We start from the raw sequence: 27,422 nt of genomic DNA, 5'->3' as shown, positions 1-27,422 counted from the left end.
AGCACACATGGCACTAACGAAGCAGATAGCATCACCACTTTGCCCTTGGACCCCACTCTTCTCTTCCTCACCCCCCGCCTTGTGCTCACACAACTCAGTCCCCCGTGGCCGAGTTTAACATCTCCGTGGTAGGGTTGGGTCTCTTGCTGATGGAGAAAACCGGAACTCTGCTCAGCAAACCCATCGCTGGCCTAAGGAGGCATGAAAGCTGCCCAGTCAGGGGGTGACACGGAGCAATAAAGCCAATCTGAAGGAGCAAAAAGGCATTGAATTGCTTCAAAAAGACCGGCAGATGCCATAGCCTGGGCGAGGGGAAGGAGGGAGGCTTTCCTCGCTTCCCGTTGATAAGAAATGCCAGCAAGGACCTTTCCGGGAAGCAGGGTCAAGCCAACCTGACCGCATGAGCACCTGCAATTGTGGTTCTTAATGCATGCAGTGAACACAGACGTGGTGTTTAGTTTGAGCTTGAGATGCCCCTTTGGCTTCCCCAGCCCTCCGTTGAGCTAATGGGAGATACTGACTGGGACGTGTCCTGCACTGGGACCACAGGCGATGCTCTCTTGGTGCCAGTGCCGCAAAGATGGCAATCCACGTGTGCTGCAGGTTTGGCTCCATGCTGCAGGACCAGGGGACTTCCCCTCTCTTTTGCAGCCCTTCTGGCCCCGGAGGGACGACACTCCTGACGTGCAGGCATGGGCGAAGCCGAGGAGCAGATGCGAACCACCGGGGCAGAGCCCGGCCTCTCTTGAGTGCAAGCAAGGGCGCGGAGATTCGTGCCCCCCTCAGGCATGTCTGGTGTTTGTAGAGCGATTCATCTGCTAGCTGGCACGGTGGTTGTGAACCTGGCAGGCTGTGAGCTGCGGTGCTCACCTTATTCAGTATCACAGAGTCACAGAATCATTAAGGTTGGAAAGGACCTTCAAGATCATCAAGTCCAACCATTAATCCAGCGCCACCATGTTCCCTAAACCATGTCCTGAAGCGCCACATCCACACGTCTTTTGAACACTTCCAGAGATGGCGACTCCACCACCTCCCTGGGCAGCCTGTTCCAATGCTTGGAGGAGGAGTCCTGCCCGGCCGTTGCGGTCCTCCACCAGCCGGCAGATCCACGTGGGAGACAACACAGGCCACCGCTGCCCAAGCTCGGATTGCCATCCCTCCTGCAAAACACTCAGCAGCCCTAACGACACCGTTGTCTGCTTCACGTTCCTCCAGCCGAGGGGAAACCCTTGCTTTTGGGGGCATGAGGCAGCAGAGGGGCATGGGGGGCTCAGCAAGATGCAGGTCTTGGCACCTCTTGCCGTGCCCTTGCTCTTACAAACTGGGAACAAAAAGTGGAGTCAGATAGACTGGAAGCAATTCTTAATAAGCCTGTAAAAGCCACCGGCTTGCTGGGTTTTAAGATGCAAAAACTACAGGTAAGAGGCAGCGCTACATGTCTTCCTCGTGAAGATCCCATCTGCTCTTCAAGTGCCACCCGCAAAGACCAGGGTTGGCAGAGTTTAAGAGAAAGAGGAGGAATAAAAACCTCTGGCTGACATACTTAATGCATCAAAAAAAGTCCCTGCAAGTCTTTTTTTTTTTATAAAAATCTGTTTCAAGTTGAGATTAGCTCATTTCAATGCAAGCAGAAAACGCAGTGCGCTCTGAAGGAGCCATGTACTAGAAGTTCACGCAGTCACTACTAAAAATGGTGGGTTTGCTGTCAGAAATCTTGAACCGAGAAACAGACATCTGGGCCAAGCAGGATTTTTGACCTGCTCTGTTGTTGGACCTCTTCCCACTTAAAGTCTTAGGCCGAGTTTCACAGCAAGCCAACCATTTGATTTGGCAGACGTGCTCGGGCCAGACCTGCCTTTTAAGTAGTGCTGAGCCGTTAAAAAGAAAATACACAGCTCCACAATACAACAAAACCAGCTGTTCTTGAACGGCAGTCAAGAGGGACAATAAGTCTTCTCATGTTGGGAAGAATTAGCAAGCCTTTCCTTCCCACCGAGCCAATATAAGGAAGGGAAAGGCTCAGCAAAGGGCTGAGCAACGCCGGCACTCAGAGTAAACAGAGGTGAGCTGGAAAGTTGTCTCCGGACTAAGCCCTCAAACAATGGGGCCCAAAGGGAAATGGAAAAGCAAATATTAATGTTTTGCTATTCACATGGCCCTGGAGAAAAAGAGAACAATGCTTTCAGCTGGACACCACCTTGACGTCTTCCGCCTCCTCCCCTCTTACTCTAAAATGTCATGTTAGGACCCGTGATTTCTTTGGATGAAGCAAGCAGTTGCTGAGGGCTGCCTGCTGCCCAGTGGACCCCTGCTGCCTGCTTTTCCCATGCCAGAGTGAAGGACAACTTAATTATACACGTGTTCCTGCCCCCCTTCACCCCAAGTCATGCTCTTCCTCATGAAGCAAAAATCAGAAGCAAATGAGAACCCCTTTGACCTCGACTGTAGCAATGGACTTCCATCAGCTGGGATGAGAGCAGGGCTTGGACAAAGAAACACATGCAACCCAACTCCTCTTAAACCTGTCAGAAAGGGTGAGCAAAATGCCAGGGGACTAAACAAACCGGGAACATCCTCCAGGGGTGGCAGAGATGAGATCCTGGCTTGTTCTTTACTTCTTCTCCAGCAGCATGTCGCTAACCCATCCTGGCTTTGTGAGACCCGCTGCTCCTCAGCTCATCACTGGTGCATTAGCAAGTCCAAGGTCCTCTCCTGGCCAGAGGACCCAGATCTTCATGGCGATGGTCCCACTGAAGGGTGAGGTTCAGCCTCCAGTGAGGGGTGAAGCCACGTGTTGGGGGGATGCTCCTGTGTGTGTCACTGCAGTGGTGGCATCTGCTCAGGCTGAGCTCCCAGAGACCCTTGCAGAGAAAAATGCCTCTCTTGGCTGTGCCCACAGCACCTGGAAGGATTTATCGTCAAGGCAGCTAATTAGCAGCTGCAATGGAAATAAAAAGCAGGCTCCTTAGGCCCCTCTCTGAATGGAGCTTGGTGTGTAGGGGGAAGGAGGCATCAGGCTGTCTTCTCTGCCTGCAAGCCACGCTGAAATGCAGCTGGGATCTTATCCTGGCCTAATTGCTCCAGAGGCAAATGAGACCAAGAAGAAGAGAAAGCCCTTGTGCTCGGCCATTTGATATTGGGGGTTGTCATGGAAACTGCTGTGTAATTAAAGCTTCCCTCTCCGCTCTCACATGCTCTGGTTGTGTAGGAGATGGGCTGCATCCTTTGGGGCTCTTCAGTTATTGTTGCTGTTATAAAGCAAGCCGTCACGGTTTCCTCTTGAAATCAGGCTGCTTCAGCACTGCGACCACGTCTCTGGAAAGATGTGGCGTTGCCAAATGTTTGCTGTCTTCAAACAGGGACATTTATCTGTCGCTCATCAGCGGCCATGATTGTCCTGAGCTCTCCTTTAGTCCATCTCCTCCGGAGCAGCAAGGACAACTGCTGGTGGCCTCCCAGGACGCAGTGCCATGCTGGAAGAAAACCCTACCTTTTCAGAGTTCAATGGATATTTAAGAGCCCAGTCGTGACCAGGAGAGCAAGGCCATATAACCCCACGCCCCATCCATGCTGATGCCAGTCAGTTGTGTGCTGCAGGCACTTACAACCCCGAGGCCAACAGACAACCCAAACCTAGCAGAGATTTATTGTCCTGCCATAAAAGCGCCGTGTGGTGAAATGCTAGGGTCACCTGTCAAATGCTGAAACACTCATAGCACCAAAGGTGTCCCAAACTGACGCTGATGCAGAAAGTTCAGCCCCCAGATGGGGAAAGATGTGTGAACCCCTTCTCTCCAGCCTCTTTGCAATAGCTGCTCCACGGGCTGGCACCAGGGAGAATCACAGAATGGTAGGGGTTGGAAGTGACCTCTGAAGATCATCTGGTCCAACCCCCCTGCCAAGGCAGGATCACCCAGGGCAGGGTGCACAGGAACATGTCCAGTCGGGTTTGGAAGGTCTCCAGAGAAGGAGACTCCACAACCCCTCTGGGCAGCCTGTTCCAGTGCTCCGTCACCCTCACAGTAAAGAAGTTTCTCCTCATGTTGAGGTGGAGCTTCCTGTGCTGCAGTTTATGACCATGGCCCCTTGTCCTGTCACTGGGCTCTACTGAAAAGAGACTGGCTCCATCCTCCTGACAGCCACCCTGCAAATATTTATAGACACTGGTAAGGTCCCCTCTCAGCCTTCACCAGACTAAACAACCCCAGGTCTCTCAGCCTTTCCTCATACGAGAGATGTTCCAGTCCCTTAATCATCCTCATAGACTTCCGTTGGACCGTCTCCAAAAGTTCCCTGTCTCTCGTGAACTGGGGAGCCCAGAACTGGACACAACACTCCACATGAGGCCTCACCAGCACAGAGTAGAGGGGGGGTGTAACCTCTCTTGACCTGCTGGTCAGACTCTTCTTAATGCACCCCAGGACACCATTGGCCCTCTTGGCCACCAGGGCACATTGCTGTCCCATGGAGAACTTATTGTCTACGAGGACTCCAAGGTCCTTCTCCATGCAGCTGCTTTCCAGCAGGTGAACCCCTAACCTGTACTGGTGCATGGGGTTGTTTCTCCCCGGGTGCAGAGCTCTACACTCGTCCTTGTTAAATTTCACGAGAAGAGACACCAAGGATGGTTGGGGTTCACCTCTGGCAAAGAAACTGGGAAACCAGCGGCATGCTACATTCTTTTGCTCCGGCTAGATGATCACCTGAGCTAGAGCGTAGACATCCCGGTGCACAGCACGGGTTTGGCAGGGTCACCCATCAGAGGTTTCGACTAGCTGCTGAGTTAATCACCTGTGTTGTCTGGGCAATAGCCCCGGGTGAGGGATGGCTGGCTCTCCTTCCTAGCCTTCAAAACTGGACTTTATGAAATGGTGAAGAGACCTGCAGACAGTCGGGGACAGCCGGTGAAGCGGGGTCTGGGATGCACTCTGCAGCCAGAGGAGATGGTGTACAGTCATGCACGGGTATCCGCGCTTCCTCCTAACGACCTGTGTTTGAGCCCATGCAGCCTGACTTTCTGGCACGTAAGGAATCTTTTAAAACAGAACGGGTTTTTTTCCTCCTTTTTCCAGACGTAGCTGAAAACTCAGTTTTTTGTTTTGTTTTTCTTCAATAAACCTCCTAGCATGGGATGAATCGCTGTTTTATCGTTCCATCTCTCACATTCTTTCCACGCGTCAAATGGCTGGCAGTAAGTTTTAACTTCATAAAATCAGAGGAATATACTGAAAAGTCTCAATAGTAGTGGTGGTGGTTTTTTCTGCGTAGCAGCTGGTAAATCACGCTGTACACTGTAGCGGAGCAGGTTCATTAAATTGTACTACTTTGATGTTATCCCTCTGGCTGAGCTGCAGGAAAGTCTGGGAAAACACGTGATGCTTCTGGGGGAAAACACTTGTTTTGTTCATTAGTATGTGTTAAAGCCTGGCTGCCTAGGAGCCAGTCGTCACAAGGTAAATAAAAAGCAGCTCTGATTTCAGGGGAAAAGCAAGCGAGAGCAACATCCATCCTCACCGCCGTCCTCAAGCTCGGGCTTTTGCAGAGACCTCCATCCGCAACCCTCCGCTGCCGATTGCCGCAGCCCACGGGCAGACGGTCCTCCCACCAGCTTCTGACGCAGCTTTGTGCGACACAAGGGAGCTGCAGGTACCTCTCCACGCGCCGACCAGAGCACGGGTGCCGCGGTGGAAGTAACCTGGTGGGCCACCAAGGTTAAGGAGCAAAGACCGCGGTGGGGGTTGACCACCTCCTGGCAGTGGCTGAAGCAGTAAAAGCATCGGGGCAAGGCTGAATCGAGCGTGAGGAGACGTTTACGCCTCTGAGACAAAGATCCTGGAGAAGAATGCGGCAGGGTGAAAGACAAACGCCCTCAAGCAAGGAGAGCCATAATGTTGAGCCAAGCCACGGAAAGCAGCTCTTCTCGGGCAGGCGGGCAGTGAGAGAGGAGCCTTTCCCGGTTTTGGAGGAAGGTTGCTTCTGAATGGCCAAACCAGGATTTTCCTGGGCCACGTTCAACGCAAAGCACCATTTCTTTGGAGAAATCTCGATTTGCGGCCGTGGAGACATTCCCAGCGTGGTTGTCCCTGTGACGTCGCTCTTCCTCCACCACGTGCTGGCGACAGCTCTCCTGCGCAGCCCTACACGTGGGGAGCCGGTAGCACCCTGAGAAAAGGGTTTTCAAAGAGGTGGAGCCCAGATTTATGTCTCAAGATTAGGAGGAGCATCATAAATGGAAGGAAGGAAGGGATGCTGGTGCCCTGACGTGCACCAGGAAGGGCCACAGGTAGCGCAGGCGGGGAGGATGGTTTTTGCAAGAGGCAGGAGAAGACCAAGGGGAAAAAGTGGGAAGAGGGAAGGTAGCAAGGAGGGAAGCCGAAAGGATGAGACCTGGGCTGAATGTCTCCTCGCCTGGAAAAGGTGAGGAGATAGGGCTCACCTCGGGGAAGGCTCCCGAGGGAGACGCGGAGGGGCCACAGACGTCACAGCCGCTGGGAGAGGCGGATGGGGAGCGACGGACCCCTCTTTCCCACGGCGCGTCCAAGCTGAGGACGTAAGGCTGCCGGGCAGGCCACGGCTGGTATTTTCCCCAGCAAACACCGTGCCCAGCTTCAATGCATCTCCCGAGCTTGCAGCACTGTTCTGTCATTCTGTGATTCTATTTACAGAGCCCGGAACAGAAGGCAGTGAGGTGGCTTGTGACATCAGGAGGCCACTGTGATGGCGATGCCGGTGGCCAAATGTGGCTGTTTTGGGAGTTGGGGGGCCTGTGGCCTGAAAGATGCCCTGATGTGGGAGACGGAGGAGAGCGGGGGGGCTAAGGGCCCCTTTCCTGGGGGTTGCTCCACTGTGCCATTCTGCTGCCCCTTGGGCACAGGGACTGCCCTCCACCTCCCCTCGCGTGCCCTGGGCTCCAGCCCCCTGCTCATCCCACGCCTGGGGTGCCCTGGGTGAGATGGTGGCAACGGTGTTCCAGGAGGGTCGGGGGTCCTCAGTGACCGCCCCCACCCCAGCTCCCCGCACGCGGCGCAGCTCCCCGTACCCATCAGTGGCTGAGAGGGGGCAAAAGCATCCAGACCTCCCACAGGCGGGAAAGGGGGGCACGGCCGTGGGATTGTCATGCGCAATGAATGGCAGGAGGGCTGCCTGCCGCGAGGTATCGCCTCCCCTCCCAGCCAAATGTCTTAGTGGTCGCACATCCCTCTTTAGTTTGCCCTAGAGGTCGGTGGACAACTCTTGGGGAGACAGAGCCAAGGACTCGCCAAAATCTGCTGCTCCCAAATGGCCCCTTCGTGTGTGCAGGTCTGGTAGCCCCTGCTCCGTGCTTCTGGAGGCAATCAACGCCAGCATCAGCCCCCAGGACGTGAGCCATGCCTCAGACACAGCCGACTGCTGCCATTGACCCCTTGCCTGGGGTTTGCTCCAGACCCCTGCTTGCCCCCTTTCTGCAGAGGGTTGAGAGGCATGCAGAGATGCTCAAAATTGTGGCATGGTGCTTTCATGCCGCCGTGGGGTTGAACCCACCCCATCTTCTGCCACCTTTATGTGCAATGATGTCCCTGTGGGCAGCTCCTCCCTCTTCCAAACTCCCCTTCACGGCTGGCACGGATGCCCCGAGACCTTGCAAAGGTGCAAGCAAAACGAGCTTTTGGAAACCTCTGCAGCTCTCCAAAGCCCAGCCAGAGCAGATGACAAGGTGATATGTTTTTTAATGCTTTGAAAATGAGGGAGTGCAGTTTGGGACTTGGCTGGGTGACAGTCATTCGTGCTGGCGAGCAGGTTGCAGTAAAAGCGTTTTTAAAGAGAAATAATGATTCTTTAGGTATTTCCCCACGGGTGTTCCTGCCGTTCCCTGTTGTTTCCTGATTGCAGCAGCTGAGTCACAGCTGGCTCCGGAGGGCTGAGAAAGTGCAGGAGGAAAACTAACTGGTCCCAATGGCTCTGGTGGCCTCTACCGAAAATCAGAGCTGGACTTTTGCACGTGGGACAAGCAGCAGACTTGTCAAAGACCCAGAAGTTAGGCTGAGATGGATGGGGATTAACAGTGAAGATGCTCAGAGTGGGATGGGGAGTGAAGAGGAGTTGGGGAAAGGGTGGTGTGTTTCCCCTTTGTTTAAAAATGTATATAAAAATGAGGATTTTTGTGTTTTCCACAAAAACTTGAAGCACCTGTCCTTAATTTTGCCCGGTCTTTGAACATAGTTGGTGGGTGACATTTTGTGAGTTTTTGTGATTTTTTTTTTTCTTGGAGCTCCAAGCCCTAGAGTCAAACCCCTACAAAATGTCAAGTTCAGGTTTCTCAGGTTTACAAGTTTTAGGGTTAAACAGCAGTGACTGCCACTGTTGCCTGAACTGCCACTAACAGAACAGAAGCAAAAGTCAAAGTCAGAAAAGCAAATTTTAAAACCAACAACCTCAAAAATCATGGTTTTGTGAGCACTGGCCTGGGGCTGGTGGAAGAGGTGGGGGTGATGGATGCGGCTTAGGAAGAGAAACACAGCGCCCTGAATCCAGCAGCACGAGTGGGGTGAAGGCTGCCACAGCTCTGTGCCCCCAGACCCAGCCAACCCCTTCCTGGCCTAAGCATCCCAGAAATCCTGGGCAATCCCAAGATGCCCTTCCCCTGCGCCCCATAACGTGTCCCGTACCCCCAGGCAGCGAGTCCCAAAGGTCATTGACTCATTTGATGAGTGTCACATCAAAGGATGGGACGGCCCTGGGAGGAACCCAGGCAGGGCTTTTGTCACACCAGCCAACGCAGACCCAAGTCTCCTTCGGAGGGAAGGAAGGGAAAGCGGCAGAAAGAGGAGGGGACATCTCCGTATTATTTTTCTTCCCAGACTAGGCTCAGTGCCAGCAGTGCTGCTGGTATAAATAATGGAGCGTGATGACAGGGACATTTTTAAAGGAGAACAAATCACCAGGCTACTTTTTAGAGCTTCTTTCCTCTAGTCTAAGTGATGCTAATGAGGGAGGTCAAGCCGTTTCCATTTCTCCCTGCTACACAGGCTGGGACATTTATCTCTTTTGACAAGAAAGCTCCTAGAGCACACTTTCATCTTTAGCTCGCACCGCTAGTATGTCCCTTTCTGGGGAGGAGAAAGCTTCCAGCGGCTGTGATGCGGGACGATACCCCAGGGAACCTGCGCCCGTGCTTCTTCCCCACCGCCCTTGCTGCCTGCAATGATCAGCTCGAACACTGCTGCTGTTGGAGGCCATGTCCAAAATGTTGCCTTCAAGGTCAACTTGTAGGTGTGCTGGGGACATCCCGTACCGCAGCAGCCCGGCTCCGCCAAGACGGCTGTTGATGGAGCCGGCTACCCACAGGCAGGACTTAGAGTGCAGCAGGGCAAAGAGGGGATGCTGGCAGTATCTTCATGCAGGGACCAGCGTCTTGGCAAGCAGCACATCAGAGAGGACGACTCAGAGTGACATCGTCTTTCCAACCCAAATCTCACATCCCAGCGACCCACACGGGATGCGCTCCCATTTCCAGAAGAGCAGATGCCAGACCACGTCACATGCCAGACTATGCTGGGTATTTGGATAAAACTCAACATACGTTCCCCTCTGCAGCCTAATCCCTGAAATTTGGGAGGCAGCCCCCGGGGAGCCAGCTTTCCTGGGAGACTGCTGCCTTTCTTTCCTGTTGTGGCAGCTGGAAATGGCTCAGGAGCTCCCATCTTCACAGTAGCAAACCTGGGCTCCCAGCTCCTCCTCTACGGGCAATTTAGATGTGTCCTTTTGAAGGACAGGGCTTTTGGGTCTGTTCCGCTGCCCTTTCTCAGGGGGGAAGATGCTGCCTTCTCCTCCAGACAGACTGGATGTTCCCAGGGAGGAATCAGATGAAGCTGGTGGGGGCGAAGCTCAGCTCAGACAAGAGGAGGTGGCTCCTCCAGGGTGCAGCTCCTCATGGAAGTAGATGGTGGATGCTGAAATGTCCCCTGGGCTCAAGGGGAGCTGAAAACGGTTGGAGGAACAAGAGTGCTTGGGAGATGTATCACTCATTCCTGCCACCGTCTTCCCTGCCATCGTCATGTATTTTGGCCACTGGAATATCCACCAAAAGAGTTAAAGTCTTTCCAAATCTGGAAAACCATCGTGTGAGCCCAGCAGTGGCCTGAGTCGCAGGCACTCAGTGAGAGGCAGAAGTAAGGGCAGAGCCACCATCATGCTGCACCAGATGTCCCCAGGTAGGTGTTTGCAGAGGAGAGGCTGAAAACACACAGGGTCCCACGGCAGCACAGTTGGGAAAATACACCAAGAAACATTTTCAGGAGAAGGATATCAGGGTGATGGACATATCTTGCCCCTGGGACCACTTGCTGTGGCCACACGGGCAGGGACTTCTCTCGCTGCCGGGTGGAGCAGTGCAGGGCAGGCCATGTAAAATGGCTTTCATCACCTGTCTAAAGCTTCATGAGAAAATAGCAGTCACTTCTATTTATCCGTGCTGAGCCTCGTTATATTTGTCAGGTGAGGTGAGAGCCTGGAAAATGAGAGCTGGCCCCCGTCGGGCACCGCAGCATCCCTCCCCGTCACCAAAACCTTACCTCCACGATTAATAAATTGATAATTCCCACTCTCGCTGGTGGGAATGGCTCTGGGCGAGCTCCTGGGGTTCCCAGGACCTGGCTCCCAGACCCTCAACGGGTTATGGTCACGATTCACACTGGGGTTTTTTCCTTATTTAACAGGAGAAAGGTGTTTCGCAGGATTCAGTGGTGTGGGTTTTTTTTCCCAGGCTAAGAAAAAAAGCCCTGTGGACTGATTTATGTTCATGTTCAGCGCAAATTCCTGGCCAAACTCTCTTGAAAATGCCATCGTACGCCCTCCTGCGGGGCTAGCAACACTGACAACATCAAACACCCCAAGGTCCTGGCTCGATTTCTTAAAAATCATGAAGGTTCATTCACTATTCGTGGTTCTTCCCTCTCTGTTCTGCAACTAGCTTGACAACCGTCAGATTTTTTTCTAAAAGTAAGGGTTTTTTTACAAGAAAAGCGAAGATTAACAATTAATCAATTCTCCCAGGATTTAAAGAGAAAAATATAAATTACTGTAAGAAATACAGTAAGAAATAGCGGTGACGCTATCTGTGTTTCAGAAGACCTGGCTTCTTGCTTTATTGACACAGATTGACGGTAGATAACAAACCTCTTAGAAATATTCATCTTTGGAAAGAAAGGGGGAAAAAAAAGCCTGAAACAACTCTAAATTCTCTGGAGCATTCGCATTTGGTGAATGGGTTCCCTGTGCCTGACACTAATTAATTAATCTCCTCAATCTAAATTGCTGCTTCTGCATCCCCAATCTACAGGAAAACTTAAACAAGACCTGAATGCATAAGAAGGGAAGCTGAATTTATTTAAGGAATCATTTAATAGCAGCAATTTTCTATCTTCGGCGGGTTTTTTTCTGTCTTCTGTCTCCCAGATCGGGCTTGGTCTCCAGGGATGCAGCAGGCTCCGGGTTAACTGTTTTTAACCCATTTTGGATTGGGGGTGTGTGCTGGGCGAGGGTCTAAGGCAGCAAGATGGTAGCAAGAGCGGCAAAGACTCAGCCTGAGGCACGTGGGTGACGTTCGCTCCGCCGAACCACGCTAGGGCGAGGGAAGCCACGCGTCAATCGCAGAATCACAGGCTGGCTGAGCTTGGAAGGGACCTCCAGAGGTCCTCTGGTCCAGCCCCCCTGCTCAAGCAGGGCCACCTGGGACCATGGTGGTGGCTTTTGAATATCTCCAGGGATGGAGACTCCACAACCTTCCTGAGAGACCTGTGCCAGTGCTCAGACACCCTCACAGCGAGAAAGCATTTCCTGATGTTCAGAGGGACCCTTCTGTGTTTTAGTGTGTGCCCATGGCCTCTGGTCACTGGGCACCACTGAAAAGCACCTGGCTCTGTCCTCTTTGCACCCTCCTGGCAGGTATTTATATATTAATATATGTTTGATTTATATATATTGATACATATATTGAGTATATGGATTGGTAAGAGCCCCCCGAGGCTTCTCTTCTCTAAACAGTCCAAGGTCCCTCAGCCTTTCTTCGTAGGAGAGATGCTCCAGGCCCTTCATCGCCTTCATGGCCGTTTGTTGAACTCTCTTGAGTAAGTCCGTGCCTCTCTCATGCTGGGGAGCCCAGCACTGGACCCAGCACTCCAGGTGTGGTCTCACCAGTGCTGAGCAGAGGGGAAGGATCACCTCCCTCGACTTGCTGGCCATACTCTACCTAACGCAGCCCAGGACATGCCATTAGCTGTCTTTGCAGCATGGGCACGCTGCTGGCTCATGTGCAACCTGATGTCCATCAGGACTCCCAGATCCTTTTCTGCCGAGCTGCTTTCTACCCCGGTGACCCCCAGCACGTCCTGCTACCTGGGGCTGTTCCTCCCCAGGTGTAGGACTTTGCACTTCTCCTTCTTGAACTTCATGAGGTTCCTGTCGACCCATTTCTCCAGCTTGTCGAGGTCCCTCTGGACAGCAGCACGACCCTCCGGTGTATCAGCCACTCATCCCAGTTTGGTGTCATCTGCAGATCTGCTGAGGGTACACTCTGCCCCGTCATCCAGCTCGTTAACAAAGATGTTGAACGGGACCTGATCCAGGATTGACCCCTAAAATGAAACTGCCGTCCGAACCAGGAAAGTGCAAGGTGGCCAGGACCTTCGGGACTGGACATGCCCTCCTGCTTGTCCCAGCGATCCCGGCGGTGGGGCAGCCCCACTCTGCGGGGGGAAGCCGAGCGGGGACAGCGGACACTCTGTGGGCACCAGCTCCATCCAGCAGTCAAACGCTTCCCTCTAGTGACAGAAGGGCACAAGAGCAAGCGTCCCACCGAGGTGGAGCTGCAGCAGTGGAAGGCAAACCTTCCCTCGCTGCATAGGGGATGGGGTGGTTGGGGTTTTTTGCCCTCAGCCTTTACAAATCGGGCTCTATAAATGCGAATAACCCTTCTTCCGCCCAGCTTCATGACGCTGCATGGTTGCTCTGAGGACCGGTGGGTGCTTGGAATGGAAAGGTCCGCTTTCTGAGGAGGATGCGGTTGGGTGGTTCGTCCGTTCCCCTTCTCGAAAGCCGGGGCTGGGTTGATCTCTGCTTGTGGAGATCATCCCCGAGAAGCAGCCTCCTGCAGCGCTGGCAGCAGGGACGGGCACCTGGCAGAGACCCCGCGGCCGGAACCGATGGAGTCCCAGCACCCGTTGGTGGGTTACCGCTGCTCCCACACCAGTGAGGACCTTACTGGGTGCAGTGAGTTGAGTCCCTCCCTCCCCTTGGCCTCTTAACTGCAGAAGAATAAGGAGGAGCAACGCAAGGAGCTGAGAAGCTGAGCAGTCAAAGCCAAGTACGTGTGGCACAGCCCGTCTGGTCGGCTCTTCGTGCCCAGGGACAGCCAGCGTGGGTGGGGACCGATGGGGACATGGGACAGCTTCACGGCAGCAAAAACATGAGAATGCCATGGGGAAAACACAACTCGGGTTGGGTGGGAGGTGGCTGGTGGGAAAAGGCTGTCAGCTGGGTGAAGGACGAGCGGACAAAGCTTAACGAGATGGTTTGGGTGCTCTGGGTGCTGCCAGCGTGGTCGCTTGCTTGCTCCCAGGAGACAGGACAGCTCAGCCCCCTTCCCCTCCACAGCACGTGTGGGGTTTTTGCTCTTTGCTGCTCAAATCCTTGCTGATTTACACCCTAGTTTTGGCTCTCCCATTCCAAGGAGCCCCACAGGCCAATTCCTCTTAGGGTGAAAGAGCTGCTGCCTTTCTCAGCACCAAACAAAACTCCCCACGGGTCAACTCGCATCGCTTTGCTTTTTTGTTCTGCGCACCAGCTTTTCGTTTCTACCGACCCAACGCCTGAATAAAAGCATCCGGGAGCCAAGCTGCACATTAAATGGGTAGAGCATGGAAACACACACTTCCCCGGGCAATGATGTACGCTCGGATTAGGCTCAAAATCTGATGGGAAGGGGTGGGAAGGGTCAGTGCTTTGCCAGACCGCTGTCCCTCGAGCCGCTAGGCTCCTTTGGGCCCCCGAAATCCAAAAGGAAGGCTTGTCTCCAGGCCATCAGCAGGTGGCCCTAGAAAACAGCTTTTGCCAGTCTTGTGGAACCTTCTCAGGCTGGTTCAATCAGGTTGCTTTCATTTTATTGGCTTTGGTTTTCTGAAAAGCAGGACGGAGAGCCGTGCCACCCGCAGCCGTCGCTCTTCACCAGCATCTCTGGGAGGTCCTTTGGGCCCTGACCCCCTTGGACGGGTTTTGGTTCCGCTGCCAAGGAGCACGGGGGGGGATGCTGCTGTGCCACGGGGTATTTGTTTGGTATCAAACAGGGCTCCTTCGCAGCGCTGTGCGGACGGAGGAGGCACGCCTTGGCTCAGCTGCTACGTCTGTGGAAGGGACAGCAAGATGCCAGCACTGTGACCGTCACGTAGGTGCCCACCACTGCTGTCTGCCTGGCAACTGGAGAGCATCCCAGTGGAGAATTCACGCAAGGGGAGGCCCTGACTGCGCGGGAGGCATTGCCGTGCAAGCCCTTCGCTTGCCAGTAAGCACAAGCACGCACCCTCCTTCGGAAATAACCCAGCGCTGTGGGAAAAGCAATCCAAAACCGTGCCGTTAAAGGAGTTTTTGCCCCTGGGTAGGTTATCCACACAAGACCATGTATTTTAGATGACCTCGGGAAGGGAAAAGCAGATAACAAATGCCAAGTGCTGGCAGCGGCTGCTGGCGCAGCTGGAGCCTGAGCCCCAGGGCAGGACGGTTTGGTGGCTGAGCACTGATCGGGGATGGAGGTGACCTGGATTAATCTGTTGCCACAGAGACCCCCTGCATCAGTCTGGGCTTCGTCCTTCTGTGTCGACAGGCTCCACCTGTGAAGCTCGAGCGGGGGAAGATGCTTTCCGTGCCCACCCCTCGCCTGGCACCAGGGTGGTGAAGTGCTGGCTGCCTGGGATGCTGTGAGAAATTCCTTTCCCAGGCTCTTAGTCCACTTCCCCAGCCAGCTAGAGGAATTTATGTTAGTAAATTTAAAAGGCCAAAAGAGGGCAGCTTTTAGCTCAGATTTCCTTCTCCAGCCCAGCAAACAGAGGTACTGGCCGGAGCAGAAATGTGCAGCCAAGACCAGGACACCAGCAGCACCAGCCCTCGGGGGCCACAGGGTTTCTTTCTTCTTCAGTAGCCTCTGGCTACTGAATCCCACAAGCATCACCATGGACCCCCCACGGTTTGACCAACAAAGCTAGGGGACCCAAGACTCCTCCTCAGGTCACGCACCCCCGTGGTGACCTTCCCAAGGTTGACCCATCCTGCTCCTCATGTCCATCTCCCAGCACGCATCGTCCGGGTGGGCTGCCCTCCTTTCCTGGGGGCAGCGTCCCCTTGCCAGAAACTGGGGTGTCCTCTCCCCCCGTGCTGCCCACAGTGCCCGGGGGATAGCGGGGATGCTCCCTGTCCCACGCCAGCCAGCCCTGGACTAGTCTCATCCCTCCAGACGTGAGGCTTTGGTTTATTTAAGCGGTTGGTACAGGAGAAGTTTGGGGCTGGCTGGAGGGAAAGGCTGGCGTGCATTAGTCAGGTGTGGATTAGTAGCTGAGATCTGACCTCCTGCATGATCCTGGCGCATTTTTTCTCTAAATCAGGCTGACTAAAGTAGCTGTAAACAACTGCACTTCGGCTAAGCACAGGTAAATCAGCCCAGAGCAGGATTTTCCCCTCTGGCCATAGAGCAGCTCCTTTAAGGGAAAAAAACCACAAGAAAAACAACTAAAGGACAGGGCAGCAAATAAAGTGCTCTGACATTTCGGGGGGCTAAGCAGAAATTTGTGGTGCAAATCACCCGAGGAGGTGATCTGAGATGCTGGCGTGCTGCTGGAGAGCACTGGGTGATTCATGAGCCCTAAATCTCCGCCAGCCCTGTGCTTTCACGCTCTTTGCCGTGCTTGCAGCTCGGTAGGCTCCAAGATTTACTGCCCTGGGAATGGGTGCTGGGAAATGGAGGGTTTTTCTAAGCCTCCTGCTTATCACTGGCATCAAGGCTAATCCACTTTTTTTTAATTTTTTTTTTAATTCTGAAAAGGAGTCACGGAAAAATTATAGGGCAAAATCTGCAGCTCTGACTCCTTCTGCAAAGCAAAACCGCTCACAGCCTTAGGCAGGAGTTACACCAGGGTAGGGAAGTGGCTGAGACCGAGCGTTATTCGGGACAGGAATGAGGGAGGGATGTGTGACCATGTGCAGACAAACCTGAACCTGAACACATCATACCTTGTGCGGGTTTAACCCTCCCGGATCCAGCGTCCTTCCTCCTACGTGGAAGTGTTTTAGCCTCCCTTCGAGTTTCCAGGCCACTGCATTATCGGGCAGCTCCAAAAGAGCCCTTCAAGGCCAAATTTCCTCCCCAACCACACTGATCGGTCGCGGGGGTGTTCGGGATGTAACCCCAGCATAGGACACCCTGCCAGGGACAGGTCCAGGAGGGTGCAGGCACTTCCCCGCCCCCCCCCCCCCCCCAATTTTTCCTCGGCTACACCGAAGAGATCTGTGCTTTGTCTCCAAAACCAGCGAGGTGTAATGAAACCAGCAGGGGTTCGGTCTCCTCTCCTCTGGCCCCAGGATGGCTGCGAGCACAAAAGCAGTCCTTCAGAGCAGTTATTTACCCAGCTGGAAGCCAGGGAGGGGCGAGGGGTTATTCCCCTCCAGGAATAACCCCTCGCTCGGGGCGAAGGGTGTTGGGGGTCTGGTATCACGGCTCGTCCAGATGGGAGAAAAGTGTTGCTCCTCCCCTGCCCTCCGCCCAGGAGACATTTCACCCACCCATCCTTGGCGCAGAAGAGATGAGGGGATGGAGTATCTGTTCCCGAATAACACCTCTTTTCCTCCGGGGTCCCTGTGGGTGACTCCCCCAGCTCTGGCTTGGGCTTCCCCAGGCTTTTCTTTCCCTCCTGCAAGAAGGGGCAGCTCTGCTTTGCCCAGCAGCCACGGCCCCGGGGGGGCCAGAAGGTGCTCAGGGACGAGGGACCAGCGAAGCACCCCTGCCAGCAGCGTCCAGGTTAGGTGCCCGCAGTCCCAGATGCGGGAGATAAACCCTAAGGCTGCCGAAACCTCCCCCCCTAAAACGCTCAGAGGACATCCTAACTTTCCTCACCCTCCGCACACGGGATTTTATTCCAAGCACCCAAGCGGTCGGTTAGGAAGCGGCCAAGCCGAACTGTAGATCTTAAGGGAGAAATTCACGCGAGGTTTTGGCTGATCCGGTGTGAGGCAGCTTCGCGTGCCCTCCCGGTGCACTCGGCTGCGGCGGCGGGATGCGGCACTCGGCGTGCGAAATCAGCGTCTGTCGTCCCAGCAAACGGTGGGGACAAAGGCAGAGAGCTCGCTGCTTTTGCCTCTGCCTGCTCAAGTTCCTCCTGCTGGATTTCATGGATTGGGGGGGGGGAAAGTGACAGGCAGAGTCAGGCTTGCGATGCAAGCATAGCACGAAAAGAGTGGGGTTTTGGGGTGAAAATCCCAGTCTAACCCACCAGAAAACCCTTGTGCTCGCCTCGCTTTAACCTGCAAGGCTGTACTTGGTCTGTGTGAGTTTGCAGAGGACATTTCCAGGCAGTTTCACACCGAGGAGATTCCTCTTTATCCAACAAAAAGTAGGTAAGCTGTGGCATTCTGCCCCAGGATGCTGAGAAGGCTAAAAGCTCGTAAAGCTGCATAGTGGCAGCTTTAGTACGAATTCATGGAGGAAAAAAAAAACACCAAAAATTGTGCTACACACCTGCCCTGGTCCTATGCTCCTCCAACTGCCTCCTCTCCTGGCTGCTTACAGACACGATGCTGGGCTAGATGGGCTTGGTGCTGCCTTGGTAAGGCTGTTTTCACATCAACTGCCTTCAAAGGCAGATTTTGTTCTTCCCCAGTTTGTGGCTGTTGTAGCATTTCCTGGGGATGAGGCTGTAAAGGCGGCTTTAAGCTGGTCCTTGAAGGGCTTGGCTTGACCTGAGGAGTCATCTGAGGTCAGGAAGTGGAGCTGAGCTGCTGTGCTGCAGATGAACGGATTATTTCTCACTCCTGCATTAGGAGCTCTGTGGATTCAGGTGTTTCTCCACTGTGATGCTGCTTTTATCCATCCCTCCCTCCCTCCCTCCCTCCACACATCCACCCAGGTGCTCCTGGAGACATCTCAGGAGTGTGTTCTTCTGATCCACAAGACCCCCTTGTCCCCAAGAGCCTGCAGGCTCAAATGGGCAGGAGCAGGCAGGGATGGAGGGCCTCACTCCACGGGACACGGACCCTCCCAGCACAGGGTTGAGCATGAGTGGGTGAGACAAAGCACAGAAAAACACCCAAGTGAGGCTGTCTCCAGAAACCACTCAAGAAACTGGTGTGAATTGAAGGCTTGGAGGAATAATCTCGTGTGAAATATTCCGTATCTGTCTCTCACTCTCTCGTTATTCCCCTGTGCCCCTTTGCTCTCCCCCATTACCCCTTTCAGTGGGGATGTTCTCTACAACTACCTGAAAGGGGGTTGTGGTGAGGTGGGTGTTGGCCTCTTCTCCCAAGGAAACGGCCTCAAGTTGCCCCAGAGGAGGTTTAGATTGAATATTAGGAAAAATTTCTTTATGGAGAGAGTGGTCAAGCATTGGAACAGGCTGCCCAGGGAGGTGGTGGAGTCACCATCCCCGGAGGTGTTCAGAAAACGTGTGGACGTGGCACTTTGGGACATGGTTTAGTGGGCATGGGGGCGTTGGGTTGACGGTTGGGCTTGATGATCTTAGGGGTCTTTTCCAACCTTAATGGTTCTGTGATTCTGTGACGCCTAGCTGTATCACGCTGCTTCTGCAGGATAAAGCACTGCCTTTCCCGGGAGGAAGGAGTCCCATTAAACCCGCCATGCTCTCTTCCCTCAGGGTTAATATCCGAAAGGCTCCTATGGGACTCGTAGGCTATCCAGCCCTTAATGATCCTGCGTTCCCTGGCCTCCTTACCCAGTGTGGGCTGGAAGGCCCTTGGAGAGGAAAAGAGTGGATGAACGTGGGAAGGAGAGTGGCCTAACAAAAGGATGCTGACCACGACAGGCGCAAGGTGCAACTGTCCCCAAAACGCCTCCCCAAGGGTTTTCCAGGCTTTCCCCCGCCGTCAGGGCTCACAGACTGGGATGAAACTTGCCCACACCCTATCAGCCAGCGCTGCCTCTCCCAGCCCACGCGGGGCCAGGAAAGCTGCCGCTCGGGCAGAGCTCATCCGTGAAACCCTGGCAGAAGAGGGGAGCAGCCCCCCGAAACCGGCTGGAGACGCCGGTCCCGTGCCTTGGCCCACCATCAGCTATTGGAGAGGCGGCTGTCGGAGTTCTGGCTCTCAGCACAGCCTTCGCACTGTTCCCGCGTCCCGGGGATGCTATTAATTAGCCTCAGCGATCCCCGAGAACGGGGGCAGCCCTAATTACAGTCCTCGCCTGTTAACTTTCTTTGGGTTGGTGTCTCTGCTTTTAATGCAGAAACAAAAGGGAGCAGGCTAAGACGAGTGATGCTATAAAGAAGGAAGGGGCAAGGGAGGGTGAGAGGAGCCTGCACGCTCCAGGAGTTGGGATTCTCTCTGCAAACCAATTTCCCCTTCCCCAAATCACCAGATTTGCCAGAAACCGCTGGCAAGAGCTGCTGCTCCAAGGTTTCCCTTTGCCCGGGTGATAAAGAGCGTACTGGATGCAGATTAAAAGTCACTGTTACGGATAATCCGCGAGCGGGCCGTGGAAGCGCGGGAAGCATCCCTCCGTCGTCTCTGGGCAGGGCGCTGGTGGATGTGGGCGGGCTCCGGCCCTTTGTGTTTCACCCCCCAAAATAATGAAAAAAGGTACTTTGAAGCGCAAGATGAGCTGAGGGAAGGGAGATGGGGTGGGAGGGGTGGGCTGGGAAGAAATAATTGCCATGTCTGAAAACAGTTACTATGGCAGCAATAGTCCTCTCGCTGCCGGAGCGAAATGTTGGGGACCAGCGAGCGGTGCCTTTGTCAGATGCTCACAGACACACATTTAGATGCTAATGCTGGCTTTAACCTTGGCTGCTTAACCTTGATGTGAGGGAAAAGGCGGGGAGGGGGGATAGAAAAAGCGGGGGGGGGGGGGCGGTGGAGGGGTGGGAGGGGTGCTCATGGAAAAGATGGGTTTCCTCTCCCTAAATTTGCCACTGAATGGACTTGGCAGACACCTCTCAGCTGCGATTAACACTGTTATTTCTGCGCTTAATATTCAGCAGAGGTCTTAACAGCTTATTTATGGATAGCTGGCATTAGCTGCAGCATAATTCACCACTGCAACGCTCCTGTTTATCTCCATCCCCTTGGGATCATCTGATAGAAAGCCGTTTTTTTAGGACATCCCCTAGGTTTGATCAGCCTGTCTATCTAATCTCGCCTTTATTTATAACTCACAATCAACGCTGGGGTGAAAAAAGGAGGGGTGCAGAGGAGGGAAGTCTCTCCTTTGGACTCTGGCTGGCGGGGGGAAAGACATTTTGGTGGCCTGTTTAGAAAAGGAAGCCTTTGGACTTGAGGCTCAAAGCTGTCTTCAGCAGTGGGGATGAAGGAGGAGGGAGGGAGAGGGTTAGAAGTGATGGAGGGGAGAGGGGGAATTCCCCGGCCACACCACCGAGGGCTGACACAGCATCATCTCCCGTGCTGGACCTGGATCTGAGCATGGGCGCACAGCCCCAAGGCAAATTCCTAAAACAGGAACCTATTTCAAAGAGATCAGCCACCGATTCTGGGGGCAGCCGGGGCTGCACTTCCCTTGGGATCATCCTTCCCAGCAGCGCTGAAGAAACCTTTTGCTGGAGCAGTTCAGGCAGAAGAGAGGAGAGCAGTGCTGGATCTGCTGGTGACACCACTCACAGCTACGACCCTCTTCTTCTATTTCTGGCTTTTTTTTCCTTTAATGCTCCAGCTCCCGGAGTCAGGTGATCACTCACAACTTTCTCCACTTGCTCTCAGAAGCTCTTTATCTTCGCATGGTGGCGGAGAAAAGCCCGAACCCATGGCAGCTCACAGGCCAGCTGATCAGGACAACCCTGGTGCACAAAAAAGTTTCATTTTCCAGCCCGTACGACATTTGTGCCTCGCTTTTTTGAACGGCTGTGCAGAGCGCGGAGGCCTCGCACGTGCCAAGGACCATTTCTCCCAGCTGCACGCTGAGGGGGACAGAGCTCCGTGCACTTTTCACGTTGTCACCACAGGGTGATTTCCATCAAAACTGCGCCCAGTGTCACCTCCGGAGACTGTCACAGCGAGCAGCCTGTATTTTTAATGATGGCATGTGTTAGCAGACAGTCTTATCTCCATGCAAAGCCGCAACACGCATCCTCGGGATGAAATATGAATATGAGAAATGATCCCACTCCAGCCTGACAATCCTCATTGCACGCTGCGTGGTGAAAGCATCTTAAATTAAAAGCAGTATCTGTCTTCTGCAGTACACTTCTTTCTCTGGGGCTTTCCAGTTAAGCTGTCAGATACAGTCGATATTTATTTTACAAATGCTGTAAAAGAGGGGATGGGTAATGTTGTAGGAACAAGCCTGCTGCTGCTCTTTGGAAATAAATAAATGCAACGGCAAAGAGCAGGGCAGGCCTTCCCCAGAGCAGGCAGCGGAGGTGGCTTTCCTGTCCCCACGCTGGCCTGGAAGGGGCTTCAAGGAGGAGTAGCTGGGCCAGCAGCCGCACGGCTTGGGGCGCTGAGCCGTGCTGGGCCCTGGGGGCTGGCCGGCCACGGGGGCCTCAGGGGCTTTGACACGGGATGAGGGTGTTCACAGCATTTATCAAGTCTGAGGTGCAAGAAACATTAACAGCAGTGATGAACGTTAGTGTCCCCCGGCCCTGGATCCAGCGCAGGGGAGGTTTTCTCCTCCCGGCAGCTCTTGGCTTCATGAGACTGTGACAACCTCCCCAGGGGATGCAGATAGAACTGAATCACAGAATCACTAAGGTCGGAAAAGACCTTTAAGAGCATCAAGTCCAACTGTCAACCCAACACCACCATGCCCACTAAACCACGTCCCGAAGTGCCACGTCCACACGTTTTTTGAACACCTCCGGGGATGGTGACTCCACCACCTCCCTGGGCAGCCTGTTCCAAAGCTTGACCACTCTCTCCGTAAAGAGATTTTTCCTAATATCCAGTCTAAACCTCCCCTGGAGTAACTTGAGGCCACTTCTCCGTGTCCCAGCACCAGGCTTGGGGGGCGGTGAGTCCGGAGCTGGTAGCCTTTCCGGGAGGAGAGCATCGCTCTCCCGCTCTCCGCTCATCGCCGGTGCCTGGACCGCAAACCCCGGTTCCCCCAGCCGGGCGTTACAGACGCTGCAGGCAGAAGGTCCCCGTGCATCGGGTAATGCCTTGGCCTGCTGCTGTTTTGAGGGATTTTATTAAGATTTCCGTGGCCGGTGACGATGAAAAGCCAAGGGATCCGCTCGCTCCCAGGGGACCCCCAGCCCCGCGGCGGGGCTGGCCCCGGGCAATGAGGCGCTGCAGCTAAAAGACCCGGCGCCTCCCCGGCGGTGCAGGCAGGAGCGGGGACGGGCAGGTGCCGGTGCAGGCAGGGCGGGGCGGAGCCGGCGGAAGGCGGCGGCGCGGCCCCTCCTCCCGGGCGGGGCGGGGGGCGGCAGTCCCCGCGCTGCCTGCCCGCTGCCTGCCCGCCCGCTGCCTGCCCGCTGCTTGCTGCCTGCCCGCCCGCCCGCTGCCTGCTCCGCGCCCAGCCTGGCTCGCCCCGAGCCGTGCCCCCTGCGGGCCGGAGGCGCGGGGATGGGCGCGGGGCTGTGAGGGCGGCGTGAGCCCGTGGCCATGGGGAACATCTCCTCCAACATCTCCGCTTTCCAGTCCCTGCACATCGTCATGCTGGGCCTGGACTCGGCGGGGAAGACCACGGTGCTCTACCGGTTGAAGTTCAACGAGTTCGTCAACACCGTGCCCACCATCGGCTTCAACACGGAGAAGATCCGGTTGAGCAACGGGACGGCCAAGGGCATCAGCTGCCACTTTTGGGACGTGGGTGGTCAGGAGAAGCTACGCCCGCTTTGGAAGTCCTACAGCCGCTGTACCGATGGCATCATCTACGTGGTGGACTCGGTGGACGTGGACCGGCTGGAGGAGGCCAAAACAGAGCTGCACAAGGTGACCAAATTCGCCGAGAACCAGGGTACCCCGCTACTGGTCATCGCCAACAAGCAGGACCTGCCCAAGTCCCTGCCGGTGGCCGAAATCGAGAAGCAACTAGCCCTCCACGAGCTGACCCCCTCCACCACCTACCACATCCAGCCCGCCTGCGCCATCATCGGCGAGGGGCTGACGGAGGGCATGGACAAGCTCTACGAGATGATCCTGAAGCGGAGGAAGTCCCTCAAGCAGAAGAAGAAGCGGTAGAAGCCCCCCCCCAGCCCCGCGGGGAGGGATGGGGAAGCAGACAAAGGAACCGAGGGGGGAGAGGGAGAGAACCAAAGCGATTCTTTTTGCTTTAAGTGTGATTAGTAATTTTTCCCTCTTTTTTTTTTTTTTTGGTTCCCCCCCGCCCCCCTTCCAAATGAAAAGACAATAGTGGTGATAACAAAGCCGTTCCTGCCAGCCAAGCCCAGATCCCGGCTCTCACCCTTCTTCCCACCGCCCCTTTCCGTGGACCACCCTGAGCCCCCCGGGCCGGGCTGGGCACCCCCTGGGGACCCCCTGGGGACCTCCTTGGGGACCACCGAGCTTTTGTGTGCGAGGGGCGAACAGGGCAGGACCCTGTTGAAGTGCATTTGGGAGAAGCCCAGCGTGATGCTGGATCTTTAACGTGTGCATTTTGGGATGGGGGTGGGTACGGATGCTTTGAGGGGGGTTAAAGGCAGCGCCCGGGCTCGGCAAGGTCAGCGGGGAGGTGGGGGGAGGCATCCCCGCATCCCCCCTCCCCGCGTGTGGCGGTGGGAAGGGGTGTCGAAAGCGATGTGTGTGTGGGTTGGATCAGCACAAAATGTCGGGGGGGGGGGTGATGGGTAAGGGGACAAACACCCCCCGGCTGGGGTTTTATGGGTGCAGAGCAAGGACAGGCAGCCCTCAGCCCGGAGAGGGGTTGTAGGGCTGCGGCGGCCGGGGGTGCTTAGCTGCTGCTGCCTGGTGCTGAGCTTTAAGCTGTTTGCTTAAAAAAAAAAAAAGGGGGGGGGGCAAAAAATATAAAAAAAAAGGGGGGAGGTTGGGTGAACTGAACGCTGCTGGAAGCGTTTGGAGGGTAGGGGTGGGCTAGTCCAGGAGTCCCCCTTCCCAAAGGCTCACTTCAGGCTCTCCTGAAGCAAAGCCCCGAGCAGGTCTTTACTGTGCCCGAGGTGCTACTTAGCTCCAAGTTAGGGCGACCCAAACTGGGGGTTACTTAATAAAAACAAACAAACAAAAAAAGTAAACTTCGTGGTACCGGTCACCGAGCTGCTCCGCAGTCGGTGCAGGAGGTCAGGGCAGCGCTTTTAGCGGGGTCATGGCAGGACGGACGGACGGACGGACGGACGCCAGCGCTGCCCACTGAGTTGGCCAGAGCTTGCAAAATCTCTGCTGGAAAGGGACTCGGCAGCGCCGGGAAAATGGCAGGGTGTAAAGAGACTTGGGGGAGGTAATGGGGAGGGGGATGTTATTTTTTTTAATAAAGATTTAAACCCGATTCAAAGCAGAGAGCCCCTCGCTGCCAGCAGTAGCCGCATGGGCTACCTCTGCCTGCTGGGCGCCCGGGGCAGGGTCAGGCCCCGCTGCATCCTGCGGCGGGTGAACATTTTGGTACCTGGATGGGACTGAGGTCCTGGGGACCACAAGCCATTTGTTTTCTGTGTTTTGGCCTGGGACCTGGAGGAGAAAACCAGGGTTCCGGCTTTCCACGCTGCCCACGGAGCAGGAGCAGGCAGCCCTCAGGTGGGGGGCGATCCAATATCCTGAATTTTGAGCCCCGCAGTCTGGCGGGTGTTTCTGGTGATTTTACACCAGCCTTCCCCTTTGAAAACCCCTTCCCAGAGCAGCCAAGGAGAAACCACCGAGCAGACAAAAGAAAAATGCCCTTTGGGATTCAGGGAGTTGATTTTCCCCTTGCAGCGATGAGCGCGGCACCTTCCAAATAGCATGGGGTGTTTTGGTTTTTTTGTGGGGTGGTTGTTTTTTTTTTTTGTGTGTTAGGAAACAAATGTTGCAGCCGAGTAGTATTTCTCTTCTTGCGGGATTCGAGTTCCCAACGCGAGTCCCGACTTGTGCACCGAGTGGGCTGGTCCCATCAGTTCAGGTGGCTCTGTTCCCGCTTCCTTGGGTTTTCTTTGCTTTGTCTTCACCTCCAACACTTTGGTACTTGCTGTCGAGAGTGGGGGGGGGAAAAAAAAAATTATTTTTGGCACCACAGAAGCCACATGCATTAACCCTTTTTTGGAGAGCGACCCATTTTAGAGGCGAAATGTAAAGCCGTGTTTTTCCCCACCAGCTCAAAAGCGATCAGGTTTTAAAAACGACACGTGCAGGATACTAGTTGTGGGTTTTGCCTCCTTGCTGTCGAGACCTAGGTCTTGGTTTGGCAAACGCGGCCATGGAAGGGCTGGTGGTGTGCATTTAGGGAGCTCGGTCCTTCCTTGGGAGTTTGTTACACCCAGCCCAGCTGAGCATCCCCTTGGAGAAGTGGCTGGTTTTCGGCAGAGCGCTTCAGCGCGCGCTGAGCTGGCGGCGCGCGCTTGAAGGCTCAGCCGGGCCAGGTGGGACGCTGCGGCGGTGCCGTTCCCACCAACTCTGCTTTCTGCAATAATTAAAAAAGACTTTTCCAATTAGTAGCTAATGGCTTCTGTGGTATTTCTGTAGCGGTTCACGACCGTACGCCGATTTTTTTTCCTGTATGAAGAAGTGCGTCGCCTACGGTGAGCTAGAAGAAGCGGTGCCTCAGCAGAACAGTTGAAGGCAAACTGCCTGGGTTGTTGCTCCGAAAACGAGCTGGGCTTTCTTGCAAGGTTGTACGTCTTCTCTAAATACTTTTGAATGACCTTTTCTTTTTTAGCAGATGTCACGAGGTACCGGTCTCATTGCCCCAGGTACCTTCCCAGTGTTCCCATCAGCGTTGGATATCCTGCTGCCCGGGTCCTACCCTGGCCATTGTCTGTCAGTCTCTGTTCCTCTTGTTGGTTTTTGGTTGTTTTTTTTTTTTTTTTCTCCAAAAAAGATGCAGACATAATGCTGTGAACTGAAATAAATTATTTATACAATGAAAGGGCCTGATAAAAAAAAAAAAAAGCGTTCTTCTGCTTATTTCTCAGTATCTGTGCTGCATTTTACAGTGGGTTCTCGTTGCGCGTTGCGAAGGAGGTTGCTGCTGCCTCTCCAGGGAGAGGAGACGCGGGCATGGGGACGGAGAAGTGGCCTGCTCAGGATCACTCTGCACCCCAGCGGCACGTCGCATGGCAGCCTGTCCCTCTAGGACGTGGGGAACATCGATAATTTTTACAGTTAATGAAATCTGGAGCTCTTTTGCAGGTCACTTAATTTCTCCGCGCCTCTGCTGCTGCCCGTGAAAGGGGAGAATACTGTTTGGTGTGGGTGTTTCCTTCCCTCACCTCTTTTTATTTTAAATCTATATGAAGGAGGCCATCACCCTGCGCACGGCACTTAGAGGAGGGAGCGAGAACGTCTCGGGTTTTGCTCGGTACGGCTTTTTTGAACGCGTGGCCTCGGGCAAGCCGCTGCGGTGGCTGAGAGCCAGGTCTGCAGGGGTGAAAGCAGCGGGTGGGCAGCGGGGACGAGGATGCTGCAGAGCCTCTGCTCCTGGGGGTCTGCTGGCGCAGGAAACACAGGGTGGAGTTTCGGAGAAGGAAGAGCCGGAGCCCGGCTGGTAAATGACTTTTTCTTTCTTTTTAAAATGATGACACGGCAGGCGGAGAGGAAATGATGAGCCCGAGGGGTGACAGCGGGATTTGGCAGGGCTCGCGAGCACTTGATCCCGCTCGAGGTTTGCGCTAGGCTCGCCTCTGCTTCCCAGGTGACCCCCCCGGTTTCCAGGATGCACGGCGCCCGGGTGAGAGGACACGCTGCCTGCTTTGCAGGATCAGGGCCGCAGGGCTCTGAGGGGTTGCAGGACCTGGAAATGAAGCTAAAGGCTTACCCGGTGATGCAGTTCCTGAGCTGCCATCGAGGCGGTTGGTCCATGCCCGGAAATCACTTGCAGCAGGGCTGGACGGTGGTCTGTGGCATTCAAGGATCGAGTTGCTGAGTGCTCAGCTGCCTCGTGACGGCATGGATCGCTCTGAAAGGTGCCGCTCCCCGCTGGCTCCCTCCTCGCACAGAGCATCGCCGGCGGGTTCCCGTCTCTCCGCGACGCGGGCGGCACGGCGGGCAGCGTGGTCCGGTCCAGCGCTTCCGAAGATGCTTCTGACCATCGTTTCCCTTTGCGCCTCCAGCCCCGTTTTCCGGGCGGCGGGTGGACATGG

The 27,422-nt window shown here is 54.8% G+C and overlaps 1 protein-coding gene across 1 annotated transcript; it reads left to right on the top strand.

Annotated features, from left to right (window-relative positions):
• The first annotated feature begins 22,715 nt into the window (after positions 1-22,715).
• ARL4C (ARF like GTPase 4C) lies at positions 22,716-26,876 on the top strand. The gene has a single exon (XM_082001791.1). The coding sequence runs from the start codon at positions 22,804-22,806 to the stop codon at positions 23,380-23,382; it is 579 nt and encodes a 192-aa protein (XP_081857917.1). The 5' UTR covers positions 22,716-22,803; the 3' UTR covers positions 23,383-26,876.
• Positions 26,877-27,422: the final 546 nt, after the last annotated feature.

Source organism: Phaethon aethereus, assembly GCF_964289735.1.
Source record: "Phaethon aethereus genome assembly, chromosome: 6".
Classification (NCBI taxonomy): domain Eukaryota; kingdom Metazoa; phylum Chordata; class Aves; order Phaethontiformes; family Phaethontidae; genus Phaethon; species Phaethon aethereus.
The sequence above is the reverse complement of the archived record's forward strand: the minus strand, read 5'-3'. Positions and strand labels throughout refer to the sequence as shown.